The 16,300-nt window shown below is 46.1% G+C and overlaps 3 protein-coding genes across 3 annotated transcripts; all 3 read left to right on the top strand.

The window, feature by feature from the left end:
- The first annotated feature begins 485 nt into the window (after positions 1-485).
- On the top strand, positions 486-872 carry LOC148816618 (histone H2A). Its single transcript, XM_088940063.1, has one exon. It carries the CDS (start codon positions 486-488, stop codon positions 870-872), a length of 387 nt encoding a protein of 128 aa, XP_088796189.1.
- Positions 873-3,929: 3,057 nt separating this feature from the next.
- On the top strand, positions 3,930-4,340 carry LOC148816617 (histone H3). The gene has a single exon (XM_088940062.1). The coding sequence runs from the start codon at positions 3,930-3,932 to the stop codon at positions 4,338-4,340; it is 411 nt and encodes a 136-aa protein (XP_088796188.1).
- Positions 4,341-5,513: 1,173 nt separating this feature from the next.
- LOC148816616 (histone H2B-like) lies at positions 5,514-5,888 on the top strand. Its single transcript, XM_088940065.1, has one exon. The coding sequence runs from the start codon at positions 5,514-5,516 to the stop codon at positions 5,886-5,888; it is 375 nt and encodes a 124-aa protein (XP_088796191.1).
- Positions 5,889-16,300: the final 10,412 nt, after the last annotated feature.

Here is a 16,300-nt window from a genome sequence, read left to right as displayed (position 1 = left end):
AGCGTGTTAAGACATGGTCACTGAGAGTCAGATGGCGGTGAAATACACTAAAATATACACTTTTTAAAGCATGAAAATGACCGGTTAAGCAAAGGTTTGCTAATCGCCTGTTGTTCTGCACATGGCCTGTTGTCTCTGTCTTTCTTTTGTCATGCAATTGTGTTTTTACCACTTACAGTCTGAGAGCTATCTAAATAGCATCTCGTTATTCCATATAGCTGTGTATGAGTATAATGATCATAAGCTTGAAATTGAAAAACAAATATTTATCTTCGCTCGGCAGCAGAGTTCAGAGTCCGAATTTCCCTCCTGCCTGTTGATTGGTCGAGACCGAGAGCGCTGGGTGGCAACACTGATCTCTGATTGGGTGGAGAGCTCGTTCGGGGCCAACCAATCAAATTCAGCCGCGACTCTTCAAAAGCGGGGCGGCAGACAACTTGTGATCATTGTTGTCACATTTCTTCAGACAAGCTTGATACTGCAAGATGAGCGGCAGAGGAAAGACCGGCGGTAAGGCCAGAGCCAAGGCCAAGACTCGCTCCTCCAGGGCCGGACTGCAGTTCCCTGTGGGCCGTGTCCACCGGCTGCTGCGCAAGGGAAACTATGCCGAGCGGGTTGGCGCCGGAGCCCCGGTGTATCTGGCCGCCGTGCTGGAGTACCTGACCGCCGAGATCCTGGAGCTGGCTGGCAACGCCGCCCGGGACAACAAGAAGACCCGCATCATCCCCCGGCACCTGCAGCTCGCCGTCCGCAACGACGAGGAGCTGAACAAGCTGCTGGGCGGCGTGACCATCGCGCAGGGCGGCGTGCTGCCCAACATCCAGGCGGTGCTGCTGCCCAAGAAGACCGAGAAGCCGGTCAAGAGCAAGTAAACAGCCCGGCAGAGACCCCGACTGACCCCGAACACAAAGGCTCTTTTAAGAGCCACCCACAGTCTCTTGAAAAAGCGATTTCTGTTTTTATGCACATAATTGCAATATTTATAAATAGGTCGGAGCACGTGTTTTTTTTCACTGAGGTTTTAGCAGTGATGTACCGTGGCTCCGAATCACAGCCGCTGTGTGGACGAGCGATTTGTTGCGCTCGCAATACAGTTAATACGATCATTTTCTTTGTTCAGTTCGTTTAAGTGGATTTTCGCCTTTTAATTATAAACCGAGCAGAGCGAACTGGGTCACTTATTGTACTTGTAATGGGGTTTAGAAAATTGTTCTCTTCATTCACATTATTATATCATATTTATATTATTGTTTAACCAGCTTTTAACCCCGAGCTGTAAAGTTGAACAGAAATCGGGGTCCCTCAGCACAGCACTCCTCCCCTGAGTCACAGGATGCGCTTTTACACTGTAACATATGTTTGATTTAACTTCATTATAGCAGAATTATACGATTTCATGATTGAATGGAAGTATATTATTGCCCTACTTCATCATAGTTAAAAGAAATCAAGGTTCTTGCCAGGTTATTGATTTCTAGGTATAAAAACGCCTTTATACTTTGATTTAATCAAACCAAGAAGATTGGAGAGGGTGTATGAACTGCGCGCTCCTTCTCAAACTATCCCCCGACTGATCCCGAGCACAAAGGCTCTTTTAAGAGCCACCCACAACCACTTGAAAAAGAGCGATTCTGTTGTTTTATTAGTATAATTTATAAATATATCAGATCACATTTCTTACCGATATTTAGTAATGATGTACTGTTGCTCAGAATCGTACAGCAGCTGTGTGGAAGAGCGATTTCTGTTGTGCTCGTAATATAGTTCATACCATAATGCTGTTTATTCAGTTCGTTCAACTAGATATTCATCTTTTGATTGGAAACCAAAACAGCGATATTTTTGGCGATATAAGGTTTTCATCTCGAACTGTAGACTAAAACAGATCTGGGTCCCTCTGCAGAACCCTCACCTCTCAGTCACAGGACTGCTCTTTTACACTAAAAGTCAACAGTATACTTGTACTGTTATACTATTTAATGATGTCTTGGAATTATATTATTGTCGTACAATATTACATTTTGCATTCTTCAAACATTCTGCCCCTTATTGATATATACAGTGGTGTGAAAAAGTGTTTGCCCCCTTCCTGATTTCTTATTTTTTTGCATGTTTGTCACACTGAAATGTTTCAGATCATCAAAGAGATTGAAATATTAGACAAAGATAACACAAGTTAACACAAAATGCGGTTTTTAAATGAAGGTTTTTATTATTAAGGGGAAAAAAAATCCAAACCTACATGGCCCTGTGTGAAAAAGTGATTGCCCCCCCTGTTAAAACATAAATCAACTGTGGTTTATCACATCTTTGGAAAGCTGAGTTCAATTTCTCTAGCCACACCCAGGCCTGATTACTGCCACACCTGTTCTCAATCAAGAAATCACTTAAATAGGACCTGCCCTGCAAAGTGAAGTAGACCAAAAGATTCTCAAAAGCTAGACATCATGCTGCGATCCAAACAAATTCAGGAACAAATGAGAAACGGAGTAATTGAGATTTATCAGTCTGGAAAAGGTTATAAAGCCATTTCTAAAGCTTTGGGACTCCAGCAAACCACAGTGAGAGCCATTATCCACAAATGGCGAAAACATGGAACAGTGGTGAACCTTCCCAGGAGTGGCTGGCCGACCAAAATGACCCCAAGAGCGCAGCAACGACTCATCTAAGAGGTCAGAAAAAAACCCACAACAACATCCAAAGAACTGCAGGCTTCACTTGCCTCAGTTAAGGTCAGTGTTCATGACTCCACCATAAGAAAGAGACTGGGCAAAAATGGCCTGCATGGCAGAGTTCCAAGACGAAAACCACTGCTGAGCAAAAAGAACATAAAGGCTCGTCTCAGTTTTGCCAGAAAACATCTTGATGATTCCCAAGACTTTTGGGAAAATACTCTGTGGACTGACGAGACAAAAGTTGAACTTTTTGAAGGTGTGTGTCCCATTACATCTGGTGTAAAAGTAGCACAGCATTTCAGAAAAGGAACATCATACCAACAGTAAAATATGGTGGTGGTAGTGTGATGGTCTGGGGCTGTTTTGCTGCTTCAGGACCTGGAAGACTTGCTGTGGTAAATGGAACCATGAATTCTGCTGTCTACCAAAAAATCCTGAAGGAGAATGTCCGGCCATCTGTTCGTGACCTCAAGCTGAAGCGCACTTGGGTTCTGCAGCAGGACAATGATCCAAAACACAACAGCAAGTCCACCTCTGAATGGCTTAAGAAAAACAAAATGAAGACTTTGGAGTGGCCTAGTCAAAGTCCTGACCTGAATCCGATTGAGATAGTGTGGCATGACCTTAAAAAAAGTGGTTAAGGCTCGAAAACCCTCCAATGTGGCTGAATTACAACAATTCTGCAAAGATGAGTGCGCCAAAATTCCTCCACAGCTCTGTAAAAGACTCATTGCCAGTTACCGCAAATGCTGGATTGCAGTTGTTGCTGCTAAGGGTGGCCCAACCAGTTATTAGGTTTAGGGGGCAATCACTTTTTCACACAGGGCCATGTAGGTTTGGTTTTTTTTTTCCCCTTAATAATAAAAACCTTCATTTAAAAACTGCATTTTGTGTTTACTTGTGTTATCTTTGTCTAATATTTCAATTTGTTTGATGATCTGAAACATTTCAGTGTGACAAACATGCAAAAAAATAAGAAATCAAGAAGGGGGCAAACACTTTTTCACACCACTGTATATGGGTGGAAACGCCTGAAGTGGATCTTTCTTTGTCTCTTATTAAACCAAGAGAACTGGAGACGTGACGCGAGGAGTGTAAGAGCTGCGCGCTCGGATTTAAACCATCCAATCAGCGAGTTACACCCTCCTTCCCCTGTACTTTTCAACCAATCAGGACGGGGCTGCCTGCGCATATAAACCCGAGTGCGGGCTACAGTTCTTACTACAGTGCTGATTGCGAATAGTAGCGAGGAAGATGGCGAGAACCAAGCAGACCGCTCGCAAGTCCACCGGCGGCAAGGCGCCCAGGAAGCAGCTGGCCACCAAGGCTGCCCGCAAGAGCGCCCCCGCCACCGGCGGCGTGAAGAAGCCCCACCGCTACAGGCCCGGCACCGTGGCTCTGCGGGAGATCCGCCGCTACCAGAAGTCCACCGAGCTGCTGATCCGCAAGCTGCCTTTCCAGCGCCTGGTGAGAGAGATCGCCCAGGACTTCAAGACCGACCTGCGCTTCCAGAGCTCCGCCGTCATGGCTCTGCAGGAGGCCAGCGAGGCTTACCTGGTGGGGCTCTTCGAGGACACCAACCTGTGCGCCATCCACGCCAAGAGGGTGACCATCATGCCCAAAGACATCCAGCTGGCCCGCCGCATCCGCGGGGAGCGCGCTTAGACACGGACCGCCCGCTGCAGGATCTTTCCCCTTGAACACAAAGGCTCTTTTCAGAGCCACCACAACACTCGAGAGGGTTCATATATTCCACTATAGGCTGTACGAGGCACAATTCTCGTTTGGTTAGGTGATAAGTGAAATCCGTACTGAGAAGCGGTTTTCTACCCCCTCATGTAAAAGCCCATTCGCGCACGACTACACTGCTGCAGTTACCCACCGACACACGTCCCCTTTTTGCTCTACATCTATTTTAAAGCATTCATATCTACCTTTGAAAGTTTAAGTGCATGGGATTATTTTAATGATACAAGAACAACTGGCATTAAAACCCCTTACACTACTATACGTTTTACGAATTCGGTGTCTGTTCGCAGTTAAGCAGCAGCTTACTGGTCCCTCCATCGCTCTTCATTTCACCCCAGAAGAAGCATTTATACTGCAGTACAGATCTGTGAGGACCACTGTGCTAACTAGCCATGAACCTCAGACAATCCATGTGATCGAGATTTCAATGAAATGGTTTAAGAACGTTTATAAAGACAGTTAGTTTGGGTGAAGCATTTCCTTTTAAGCGTTTTAAAAGACGTCCTTACATTTTGGACTTTTTAACAGCTGGATTGTTTATTCAATGCTACATAAGGGGTGGAGAACGAGATATGTACTACTTCAACGATGAATGCTTTATGTCAGTTATTCATGACCCTCATACACAGTAGTACACTACATTTTCCATTCCGAATTCTGTGTTTTTGTGTTGTGCGCGGAATTAGGTCTAAATCTACACGAGAATATCACCAAGAGTCCTTTTGACTCCAAGTTTGCACAAATCGCACATTTTACGCCGATCACATTTTTTTCTAGGGTAGGGGACATCAGCGTAATGAGAGTCGGATTTCAGAAAATCTGCACGTAGTGCTAAACGGATCACACGGCCCTTTGTTCCTGTGTGCGCGGGCGGAGGGGAGAGAGAGGCGCCTGGAGTCAGAGCGAGCGGCTCGGGCGCTCAGCCGTTTGAATTTCATTGGCGCAGAGCGCAGCCAATAGGAGAGCAGCTCTCTCGCTGACCAATGAGCCGCCTTCTGTGCTGAGCTGATTTGCATGCGGTTGCTATAAAAACGGGGCTGCAGATTCCAGAGAGCTCAAGCCTGTTTTCATAAAGTGCTGTTTGTGAAGATGCCTGAACCAGCGAAGTCCGCTCCCAAGAAGGGCTCAAAGAAAGCTGTGACCAAGACTGCCGGCAAGGGCACCAAGAAGCGTAAGAGGTCCAGGAAGGAGAGCTACGCCATCTACGTGTACAAGGTGCTGAAGCAGGTGCACCCGGACACTGGCATCTCGTCGAAGGCCATGGGCATCATGAACTCGTTCGTCAGCGACATCTTCGAGCGCATCGCCGGCGAGGCCTCCCGCCTGGCGCACTACAACAAGCGCTCCACCATCACCTCCCGGGAGATCCAGACCGCCGTGCGCCTGCTGCTGCCCGGTGAGCTGGCCAAGCACGCCGTGTCCGAGGGCACCAAGGCCGTCACCAAGTACACCAGCTCCAAGTAAACCCGGCCCGCCTGTCCCGGATCTACGAACCCAAAGGCTCTTTTAAGAGCCAACCACAGACTCGAGAAGGGGCAGTCATTAGTTTTTTTTGTGTGTGTGCATGTTATTACTTTATCCGAAATTTCTTATTTATGTCTACTTAATAGGGATTTCACGTCACATAACGCGAAAACCAGTGCTGTTCGTGCCTATCGGCTCTCCGGCAGGTAAGAGGTTAATGTTTCTGCTGCTGCACGAGTCAGAGTTTAAGGAGGGATCGTGTCTCAACCAGGTCCGCTTGCCTGTTTTCTCCTTTTTATTTTTAGTTTGTGTTTTAATGATTAGAAATCGACTGCGTCTATGTCCTCTTATTATATGGTTGCATGTTTTTAGGCAGTATAAATCGTGCGAGCTTCCATAAAATAGCCTCTGTTTGTCCCTATGTCTGACCTGAAACAATTCTTTCGGATCTTAATTAAGCGAAACACGGGTCTCGATAAAAAGTTGCTGTTTATCTTGATATGGATTATGTTTTGAAAATGCAGGATATTGAAATGCTTCTGTGGATTTTAGGTATTACTATTATACAAGTCTTTACTATAGAAAACAGATGAATCACATACAGTAAAATTGTCAAACTGACCCTATGCTGTGAAGACGCTGCAAAACATTTAAATATTTCGAAAGATAGATACTTTATTGATCCCGTGAGGGAAATTGCAGTGCAACAGCAGCTTAACACAGTCAACACAGCCACAGTGTAACGAAGGATACATTAATAATAATACAACCAGTACAGTGAGAAGTGCACTAAGAAGAGTTACTGACAGTCCAGAACACAAAAACTAAACCAGAACAGAACAGTCCACAGAAAAGTTGTATTGCACAATTTAAATATAAATGTATTGCACAAGTCCCTGGCATATATTGCACAAAACGGTTGTAAACGTTTTAAAGAAATAATTAAATATTCAAATTCTTTTTGGGAGAAAAAGCAGTCGCTTTGACTGAGAAACTGTTACAGGACCGATAGAAAAGTATCTCCCTGTTTGTAAGGTTACAGCTGAACCAGGGCGGAGCTCCTGGGTGCAAAGACCACGATTGTCCAGCAGAGGGAGCAGGAGAGAGTGGATCGGGACACGCTAAGGGGAGAAAAACAAGACACGCTTGTCTGGAAAACAAAGCAAATATCTTTAAAATAAGAACTGCAGTCCACACGATTTCAGCTGTGGATCTCTGGTGAGTTAAATTATTTATTCTTGCTGTCTGATAGCGGTTTTATTGTCGGGTCATTAATAAATATTAAACGGAACGCAAGTTAAAGGAGTGAATTTAATTTGCTCATTTAATTTACTGGTTTTAAAATCTATATGAAATGGTGCAGAGGACGGAGGAAGAGACGAACTCGAAATGCAGTTCAGATATTCCAGAAAGGAGCGGCGTCTTTATATCGACTGTAAACGTTTTAAAAAGAAAGATGTTTCAAGAGTTTGCTCACAGACTTGCATGTGAATGTTTTGCTGTAAGGGAATTGTGTGTCTTTCCCTGCTCTCACGTCCTGGGGGCTCGTAAAATTCGGAAAGATTAGATGTTAGTCCAAAACTATTCTATTTGTATGCATTTCTGTATTCCGTAAAACAAATAATTACCTGTCAGAACGCTACAAAGTTTCTGAAAAGCACAGATTTAATAATATCCAAACCATCAAAAAAACATTCGGAACCTTTCTCCAGTCATATAAAATGTATTCCCCAGGCTGTTTTCACTGGTAAATATGTTCCTCATGAGGATGATTAGCTCTTGTCCTGCAGCACAGTTCCAGGGTATTACAGTGAGAACAGTGATTATCCAGGGTATTCCAGCTCACTGTTCCTTGTGGGTAGTAGAGGTCAGAGGGCTCTGCCCCAGCTCTTAAATCACTGCGTCAAACCCATTCATCTGCACTCTTCTCTGCTAGAGTTCTGAGGGCTTTGCCCCAGCGCAGTGTTGAAGATCCCTGTCTGGGGTGGTGTGCCCTGTGGACTTTGCACACGAGACATTAATATTTTATGTTTTAATGTATCTTCCATGTGTTTCTTCTCATTTTTCCTGTTTTCAACACCATCATACGCAAATCTACCCGTGAGAATGTGCAGTTCTTGTGCTCGGGTTTAACTATTTACAAGTATTATCATTCTTTGAGTCCTTTTGGTGGGCACAAATATTTCATTGCTTTGATTTCAGCTTTCCTGGAATTACAACCTTGCATTGAAAACGCCCAAAAAATATATTGCAAATGAAAACAGCAGGCAATTTCTTTCTCCTCTGACATAACCGCTGGACACAGTATCAGTCATTGCAAAGCTCCCCAGAACAAAACAAAAACATGTTAGTTGCCGGTGAGGGTCTTGAGCACTTCCCACCCCTGTAAAACAGAGCCCAGCTGCCCACAGATATTCCCAGTCCTCTCTGGTGTCTGATTTCAACTTAGTAAAGCCAGTGCTGTAACCCTGTCAGTAGATGGTACTGTACTTGAGCTTCAGGCTATATTGAAAAACTTGACGGTGATACTTGATTCAGGCTTGAGATATATGGCTTGACTACATCTTATGTGACTGCTAACTGTTGCTGAAAAGCTGATCAACACATTTGTACTTGTGATTTCTGTGCTGTAGATTTTCTTAGTGGAAGATGTGATTTCTGTGCTGTAGTTGGTCTCAAATGAGTTTAGGTAGGCGTGAGAAGATTAAGAGCTCTGCTGTGATTTCTGTGCAGTAGTTTATCTTGGAAGGGTTTGGGGAGGGTGAGAGGGTGTGAGAGTTCAGCTGTGATTTCTGTGCTGCAGTTTTTCTCAGTAGAGTATGGCGAGCTGTGATTTCTGAGCTTGATTTGTATTTTATCTGATACGAGTTTGGGCAGGGTGAATTGGGGGTGAGAGTTCAGCTGTGATTCCTGAGCTGTAGTTTGTCTACGATGTGTTTGGATAGGCTGAGGGATTGAGAGTCCAGTTGTGATTCGTTGTGTGTGCTGTATTTTGTTTTAGAACGGTTTGGGGAAGAGTGAGAGGAGGTGTGTCCATTTGTGAATTCTGTGCTGTAGTTAGTCTCAGAATAGTCTGGGGAGGAGTGAGAGTCTAGGTCTGATTTCTGTGCTGTAGTTTATGTCAGAAGAGTTGGGGGACACAGTACAGGCATTGAGAGCACAATGTGTCCCTCTGTACTGTTGACTCTCCTGGGTATACATTACTGCACAGAGCACCAGCAGGTACCAGTCCGCTGGGGTATACATTACTGCACAGAGCGCCAGCAGGTACCAGTCCACTGGGGTATACATAACTGCACAGAGCATCGATGCTGCCAGGTGGATTAATTGAACACAGAGCCCCAGTGCTGTGAGGTTGCAGTGCTAGCCACTCTACCAGCATGCTGCCCTCACTATCAGCTCGTAATCCTTTCTTTTTCTTCACCCTGACTTCTGAAGTCGCAGCTCTGACTGCCTTCGATAAGACTTCAAGGTGAAGCCCTGTCTCTGGCTCTGTGCAGCGTCGTGACCCAGCGCTGTGTGACAGGTGTGCTGACAGAGAGCAGCGACCCCTCTCATCTGAAGATCTCATGAAACAGCCACTTACAGGCCCAGGTAAGACACCGCTTGACTGCTTTATAGCTGCTCATCAAGTAACTTAATATCAATACTGGAGCATAATATTGATTGTGTGATGAGAAGATTCTGCAGAATATATTTAAAGAAAATGGTCAAACCTGTAGATCAGTGGATAAACAGATACAGATTTCAACAAGTTCACAAATTTGGGGAAACTTCTGTTGGAAAAACCTGACATTTAGTTATGCATCCTAAAATTCAAACGCATCAAAAAGGAAGCAGTTCACAGTGTTGGAGGTTGTTTGGAGTGCAAATAGAGACGCATTTACACATAATCCTGTCCTGCCTGGAAATTCAACAATACAGGCAACATCTAAATTAACCCTTAATAATATAGTGAACTTAAACATGCTATTCTCCGTCTCCCTGGTGTGTTTAGGTGGTTTTACTTTTGATTACTTGGAAGTAAAGGGTAGATTTATACTAGCTAATCCTTTAGCTGCCAGTAAGACAACAATCAGAAGAAACTGGGTTTACTGATAAGCCCCCAACATGTGAACAGTGGATCAGTGCTGTGAGGGAGATTTCCGTCAAGAAAAAGAGCAGCTTTCTCTCAGGTTACAGGTAGAGAGGTTTAGCAGATACTGGTGAGCTGGGATTGGATTTACAACCTCACTCAAACCTGATTTCATTTGGTGAAAGAAGGTGATCCAGTCTTCCAGTGTGGATTACGAGCTGTCTGTTGTGTTTTTACTGACTAGTTTAGATTTCCTCCATCTGTACTGGCACAGTGTAGAGAGTTAACCACGTGGAAAATCATGTCACTGTCAATTGCTGTGTCGTGTTTAGGCTTTATGTGTGTATCCTCTTGTTGGTGAATAAAAAGCCTGTGAGAATAACTGTTGGAAGTTCTCCGCTGTAATTCCAGGTGTTGTTGGAATTCTGCAGCTCTGTTCTGTTGGAGGCAACAATACTGATAGAACTACTATACCTTCAGAACTTCACTCAGAGGATTAAAAAATTTGCCTCAAAGACTCAGCACGTAACCTAGGCGTTAAAGGCTCTCATTTAATTCTCATGTTAAAACAGTATCGAAAACATGCTTCCTACAGTTCAGAAATATTGCAAAATTAAGGTAGATTTTCTCCACTCAAGACAGAGAAATTAATACATGCTCTTGTACACAGCATGTTAGACTACTGCAATGCCCTACTATCAGGAGCAGAAAGTATGACCATATAATCCCCATACTTAGCTCTCTTCATAGGCTTCCTGTCAGGTACAGGGCGGACTTCAAAATCCTTCTACTTCCTTACAGGGCTCTCCGAGATCAGGCACTGTCTATCTAATGGAACTTATTCGTTTACCATCCAAGTCAGCCGCTTAGATCACAGAATGCAGGTCTTCTTCGTATTCCACGCATTAATAAATAAACAGTTGGAGGTAAAGCCTTAACTTACAGGGCCCCTTGCTTATGAAACAGTCTCCCACCCCATGTTCAGGACGCTGAGTCGATCTCAGTATTCAAATCCAGACTAAAGACCTATTACTTTAGCCTAGCCTGCTCACACCTTACATTATAGCCTGCTGCAACCATGGCTGCTGGTGCTGCTGTACATGCCATGTGTGTCTCTATGTTGGCCCACCAGGTAGACACATCTGTTCTGATCAAACTATCCTATTCTCCTCCCCACATGTCTGGATGGCGCCCAGGCTGGGTACCATCTGGGTTGGATGCTGCATCACTGCCTTGGATCCAGGAGGGATATCGTGGATATAGCTATCGTTTATGAGGATTTTGCTGGTCTACAGCGATCTGCATGGAGTACTGACATACAGAATACACAATGGATGGATTAATACCTTCATTCATTTCTCCCTTTTTTAACTGTATAATTTTAGCATGCCTAAAGGGGTTGGGCAGACAGTTGACCTTGGACCCCTAGAGGTTTCTTTTCTCCTTACTGAGGAGTTTGTGGTTCCTCTCCTCCGTTGTCTTCTGGTCTTTTCTGTTCTGTATTCACAACATGTACGGTCACTTGTTTTGTTAAGTGCCTTGGGGCAACCTTGTTGTGAAAGGCACTATGTAAAAATAAATTGCTTTGAATTGAATTCTGCAAGCCGCCCGTGACTCCGCCGGTGTCGGAGCGCAGAGGCTGTCCAGGGGCGTAGCTGGGACCCCACGTCCACACACAGGCCGTGTTCTGCCGCAGTGAGACCCGAGTCTGCCAGGGGTCAGAGGTAAAGAGCTCCGGGGGCTCTCCAGCTCCCCGTGGCCCTGAGGGAGGAGGCTCGGAGCTGGGAGACATTGTGGTCCCGCTCTGGGGTCTGTGGGGCCTGGGGGAGCGGTCAGCCGTCACCCCTCCTCTCCGTGGGGAAGCCTGTTGCCTTGATAGTTCATTCTGGCTTCACTTGCAAGGTGCACAACCCTCTTCTCCCTGACCCAACGCCCCACTGGCCGGAGGCGTGTTGCTGTGCTGACTGCTGTCTGAGGATCAGAGCACCACCTGTCCTCCCAACCCCAGCACCTGTAGCCCCTCCTCTGGAGAGGGTCTTGAGGAAGCCCTTCCCTCCTCTCGGACCCCCACCTCCTCTCTCTCTGTGGTCTGACCTTCCTGATTGATGCCCTCTCCTCCCACAGGGGCTGATGACACCACATAGGTGATTAACTGCTGCCCTATTCCTGTGAGCTGTAGTGGTAGGTTTATTGGTTCAGGTGGGTGAAGGAAGAGGCACAGTGCCAACAGAGCACCAGCTGAAGTCACACACGAGCCCAGAAGTGTAGGAATAATAGAACTGGGGTTTCATTTTTTAGCTCTTTATTAACTGAACACTGGTTTTCTATTTTCAAGAGACTCACTTCTCCCGTGTATCACAGCTCTGCAGAAAATGGAGAAGAGTCTGGGTGGGGTGCAGGGGTGATTGCTCTGCTGGGGTGTTTCCTGCAGGCAGCGACAGCAGATGCAGCTCCAGTACTCCAGCTCCTGCGGCCGGGACCCCAGTCTCCAATTGGGAAGCTGCAGGAGAGACACTCCCCAGGGGAGACCTGGTCGCAGACATCAGGCCCTGCAGAGAAAAGCAGCAGCCTGGTCAGTTAGTATCAATCTCAGCCTCCACTGGCTGCTGACAGCTGGTGCTGTGTAGGGCTGCAGTCCTGCTAATCTACTGGACTGACACTAATGTTTCCATTGCTAAAGAAAAAAAAAAAAAGATTGTAATAAAAATTAAACAGAATTCCCTGTGAGAGAAACCACAGCCCTTGTGTTTCTGGCCCTGCTTTTTTCCCCTCCTCTCCCAGGGAGGACAGGAGCTGCTTCTGTCCTCAAAGAGGTTCAGCTCTCCAGGGACGAAGGCTGGGAGAAGGGAGGACCGGCTCTTCTCCCCACTGGCAGAGGGATGGGGGTCATAGCTCTCTCGGAGCTGCTCACCTTCTGATCCAGAGCTCAGACACTCCTACTGCCAGACCTGAGGGCAGTAAGAAAAGGGATCTGATGGCTTGTAGGCAGCCGCTGTCATACAGTGCTGAATTACATTATTTCGCCATATTGATCAACAGTACATTCCAATTGTTGATTCTGTACTCAACCTGCCAACTGTAGGAGTTCTGTCTGCAGTGAAGTAGCAGGAGACAGCTCCAGCCAGGACAGCTGCCCTTGGGACAAGTGGAGAAGCAGCAGGAAGGTCAACAGCTCCTCCTCCCTATAGAGACCCTGGCAGCAGCTCTTCCCTGGGGAGGCTGAGCCCCCCTCTGCTTGGCCAGGAGAAGCCTCTGGGACACCCTCTGCTAGGCTGGCAGCTCTGGCCTCTGCAGACAGTCCTTCCTCTCGTTCTCCAGGGGCACTGGGCAGGACCCCACTGGGCCTCTGGGGCACCACTGTCCACCCTCCTCTCTGGGACACAGATACTCCCACACTACTTCTAGACACTGGGCTCTGAGCTCCCCACTGCACTGGAGACCCTGGGCTCACAGCAGACTCCTTCCTCTCCCCCTGCTGACCCTGACCTGGGACAGTCCAGCCCCTCCACAGCCCTGAGCTCAGAGTCCTGCAGGCTGGAGCCAGTTCTGTCCAGAGCACGAGCAGCTGCCACACCAGCTGGGCTCCTGGTTTAGAAAGACCTCCACACCAGTCCCACCAGCAGCAAGGTGACTGGGCCACAGCCCTATACTTGCCTGCAGGGCTCTTGTCTCCTCCCTCTCAGACAGGCTGAGCTCCAGCACACTGCTGGCTCTCTTTTGGCCTGACTCCCTCTCCTGAACCCCTGTGGGTCAACTGGCCAGTCACAGGACTCCAGGTTGCAGCCCCTCACATGACCACTTGAGGCACTGTCCCACTGCCACCATCACACAGGGAAGATGCTGGCTTTGAAAAAGAGAAACCTGTGAAACCAAAAGGACAATAAAAAAATACATTTAGAGAGTTAAACAAGAAAAACACAAATAACACCAAAAGGCTTTCACCAAACAGCATAAGACTAGCAACTGCTCATTCTTACCATGACCACTCTATCCTGAATCCCACTGCTACTCCTTCCTGAGCCTATGACACAGCTTTTATACACCTCAATCCCATGTGAAAATCCTCCCAGTCCAATCAGCCCTTCAGACAATCAGTGTCCACAGGTGCAGCTCCTGGCACTGGAGAGTCTGTGTCCTGTTCTGCAAGCCTGCAGTGGCGCCACACTGTGGTCGGTCCTGTCTCAGGGCAGCCTGACAGACAGGGACTGCGGGAGGAATATTGTCACATTCTCACAGAGGGAGATCTGCAGGGACTCAAGCAGGCAAAGACAGACAAGGGTGTCGATACACAATGATCTTACTGACTGTTTCAGACAGGAGCTGTATCTGTTACAGCTGGAATGAGACGCAGGGAGTTTGACAGATGTACAGAGGGGTTTAGACACAATAATCAATACAGGATCAAATACAAAGGGATCAATACAGCCTTCAGCAAATTATAGAATGAGAGTGTACAGATGTACAGAGGGGTTTAGACACAATAATCAATACAGGATCAATTACAAAGGGATCAATACAGCCTTCAGCAAATTGTAGAATGAGAGTGAATGCAAGAGAGGTCACAGACCTCCAACTTTTACCCCAAGCTGTAAAACTGATCAGATATTTAAAATCATAGCTGGAAAGCGACAGATCTCTGATCCAGACAGATCAATAGAGACGTGTGTGTGACAGGCAGGGATAGATTTCTCCAGGACTGTGTGAAATAAGTCAGACAAACTGTTCTGGACTGTGGCAGAGAAGCACAGTTAACAGAATAGTGGCTGAAAGATCTGCAGGCAAACTGTTGTGGAAAACAAGTTCATTTCCAGCCACAGAGCCAGTGTGTCAGAACCAGCAGGTGATGGAGGAAGAAATAAAACTGACTGAAGACAAAGAGAAGAACACAAAAACTGACACTAGAGTAAAAAATTTGTGATGAGAACATGATTTCAGTCAGCACACTGCACTGAACCTGTTGGCTTGATGAAAATGTGTTCAGGAAGATCAGAGAGAGAGAGCACAACATCCCACTGAGGCTCATTCTGAGCTGGTGAGAGTGTCAGTCTGAGACTCTTGGCCTGGAGCTGGTGTCTGCTGTGTCTCTGAGGCTCAGGGCCAGGAGCTGGACGGGATACAGATGACCACTTTCAGTGGAGCACAGCTGGAAACTGAAAATGGCTTCATTAAAACAGCCCTTCATAGACACGTGTAGTAATGTCTCCGCCTGGCGGCCACACTGTGAAATGTCACCTTCTGACATCGCTTTTCACAGTGTTACTGCAACTTTAAATATCGACATTTGAACTGATTGAAGTAGTTCAGGTGGGTAGCCGCGTCAACATGCGTAGGCTGTAAAGAAACAAGTAATAGGTTTATTCCCTGCTGAAAAGAGAAGAAAGTAAACAACGTTTCGGCCGTGGAGCCTTCTTCACGTGTGAGCTGAACGTTGTGTTTTCTTTCTTCTATATTGAACTGATTGTTCGCTTTATCCTCTAACATTTGTATCCTAGATTATTTTTCAATGTTATCTTTCGGAGTCTTGAAAAAAAATTAAAATTAAAACTTTTGATGAGTACAATTCTTAATCATAACTTATTGCAACTCGCTATATGACCGTTTTAACGTGATATTTCGATATATATTCGTTACTATGGATACTAAATTAACTACATTTACTACATCTTTAAATAATTTCAGCTGTACCAACATTCTGAAATTAAGCCTATTGATCGGGCTACAGCAGGGGTTGTCGATTCCGATAACTGTCCACACGGCGGCGGTGGTGATACACGAGTCTACGGAGGGCCGGTTTACAGTGCAGTAGTGAGGGTCTGGTGTGTATTAAACACCCGGATCATGTGACTGGGGTCTGTACTCTCTGTTTATGAATAAAAAGATACACAGCCAATGAGATCACTGGATTGAGCCCAGCGATGTCGCGATTGGTCAGTGGAAGATAAGTTTTCCCAATTATAGACGAGTCTCGGTCCAGTTGCCCAATAAACTCCGAGATTCAAGAGAGGGGCGGGAATTTTAAATGTGTTGTTGTTCCTCTGCGTCTAAGAAACAGGAAGGAGTCATGATTGAGCAAAAGGAGATATTTAATCGTTGTCGCCTTTCTTTGAGAAAAATCCAAGGCGGCTGTAAACTATTGCTGTTTGTCTCGTATTTTGTTCCTCTGAGCACATGAAATCACGGCGCTACGTTACACGAGTTGCTGTGGAAACTTTATTTCTGCTTCAGACACGTTGAGCCTCAGTGATCGTGAACCTTCGTGCAGATGAATTTGATGATGAAGGAGACGATGATGGTGAGACCCTCGTGTGTCAGAGCGCGTCTTCTGTTACTGGAGAAA

This window comes from Atractosteus spatula, chromosome 22 (assembly GCF_055471065.1).
Source record: "Atractosteus spatula isolate fAtrSpa1 chromosome 22, fAtrSpa1.hap1, whole genome shotgun sequence".
Classification (NCBI taxonomy): domain Eukaryota; kingdom Metazoa; phylum Chordata; class Actinopteri; order Semionotiformes; family Lepisosteidae; genus Atractosteus; species Atractosteus spatula.
Note: the sequence above shows the minus strand (reverse complement) of the source record. Positions and strands in the feature narration are given on the sequence as shown.

What these genes read in the sequence shown, in the direction of transcription:
- LOC148816618 (XM_088940063.1), top strand. Translation starts at nt 486, where the DNA reads ATGAGCGGCAGAGGAAAGACCGGCGGTAAGGCCAGAGCCAAGGCCAAG.
- LOC148816617 (XM_088940062.1), top strand. Translation starts at nt 3,930, where the DNA reads ATGGCGAGAACCAAGCAGACCGCTCGCAAGTCCACCGGCGGCAAGGCG.
- LOC148816616 (XM_088940065.1), top strand. Translation starts at nt 5,514, where the DNA reads ATGCCTGAACCAGCGAAGTCCGCTCCCAAGAAGGGCTCAAAGAAAGCT.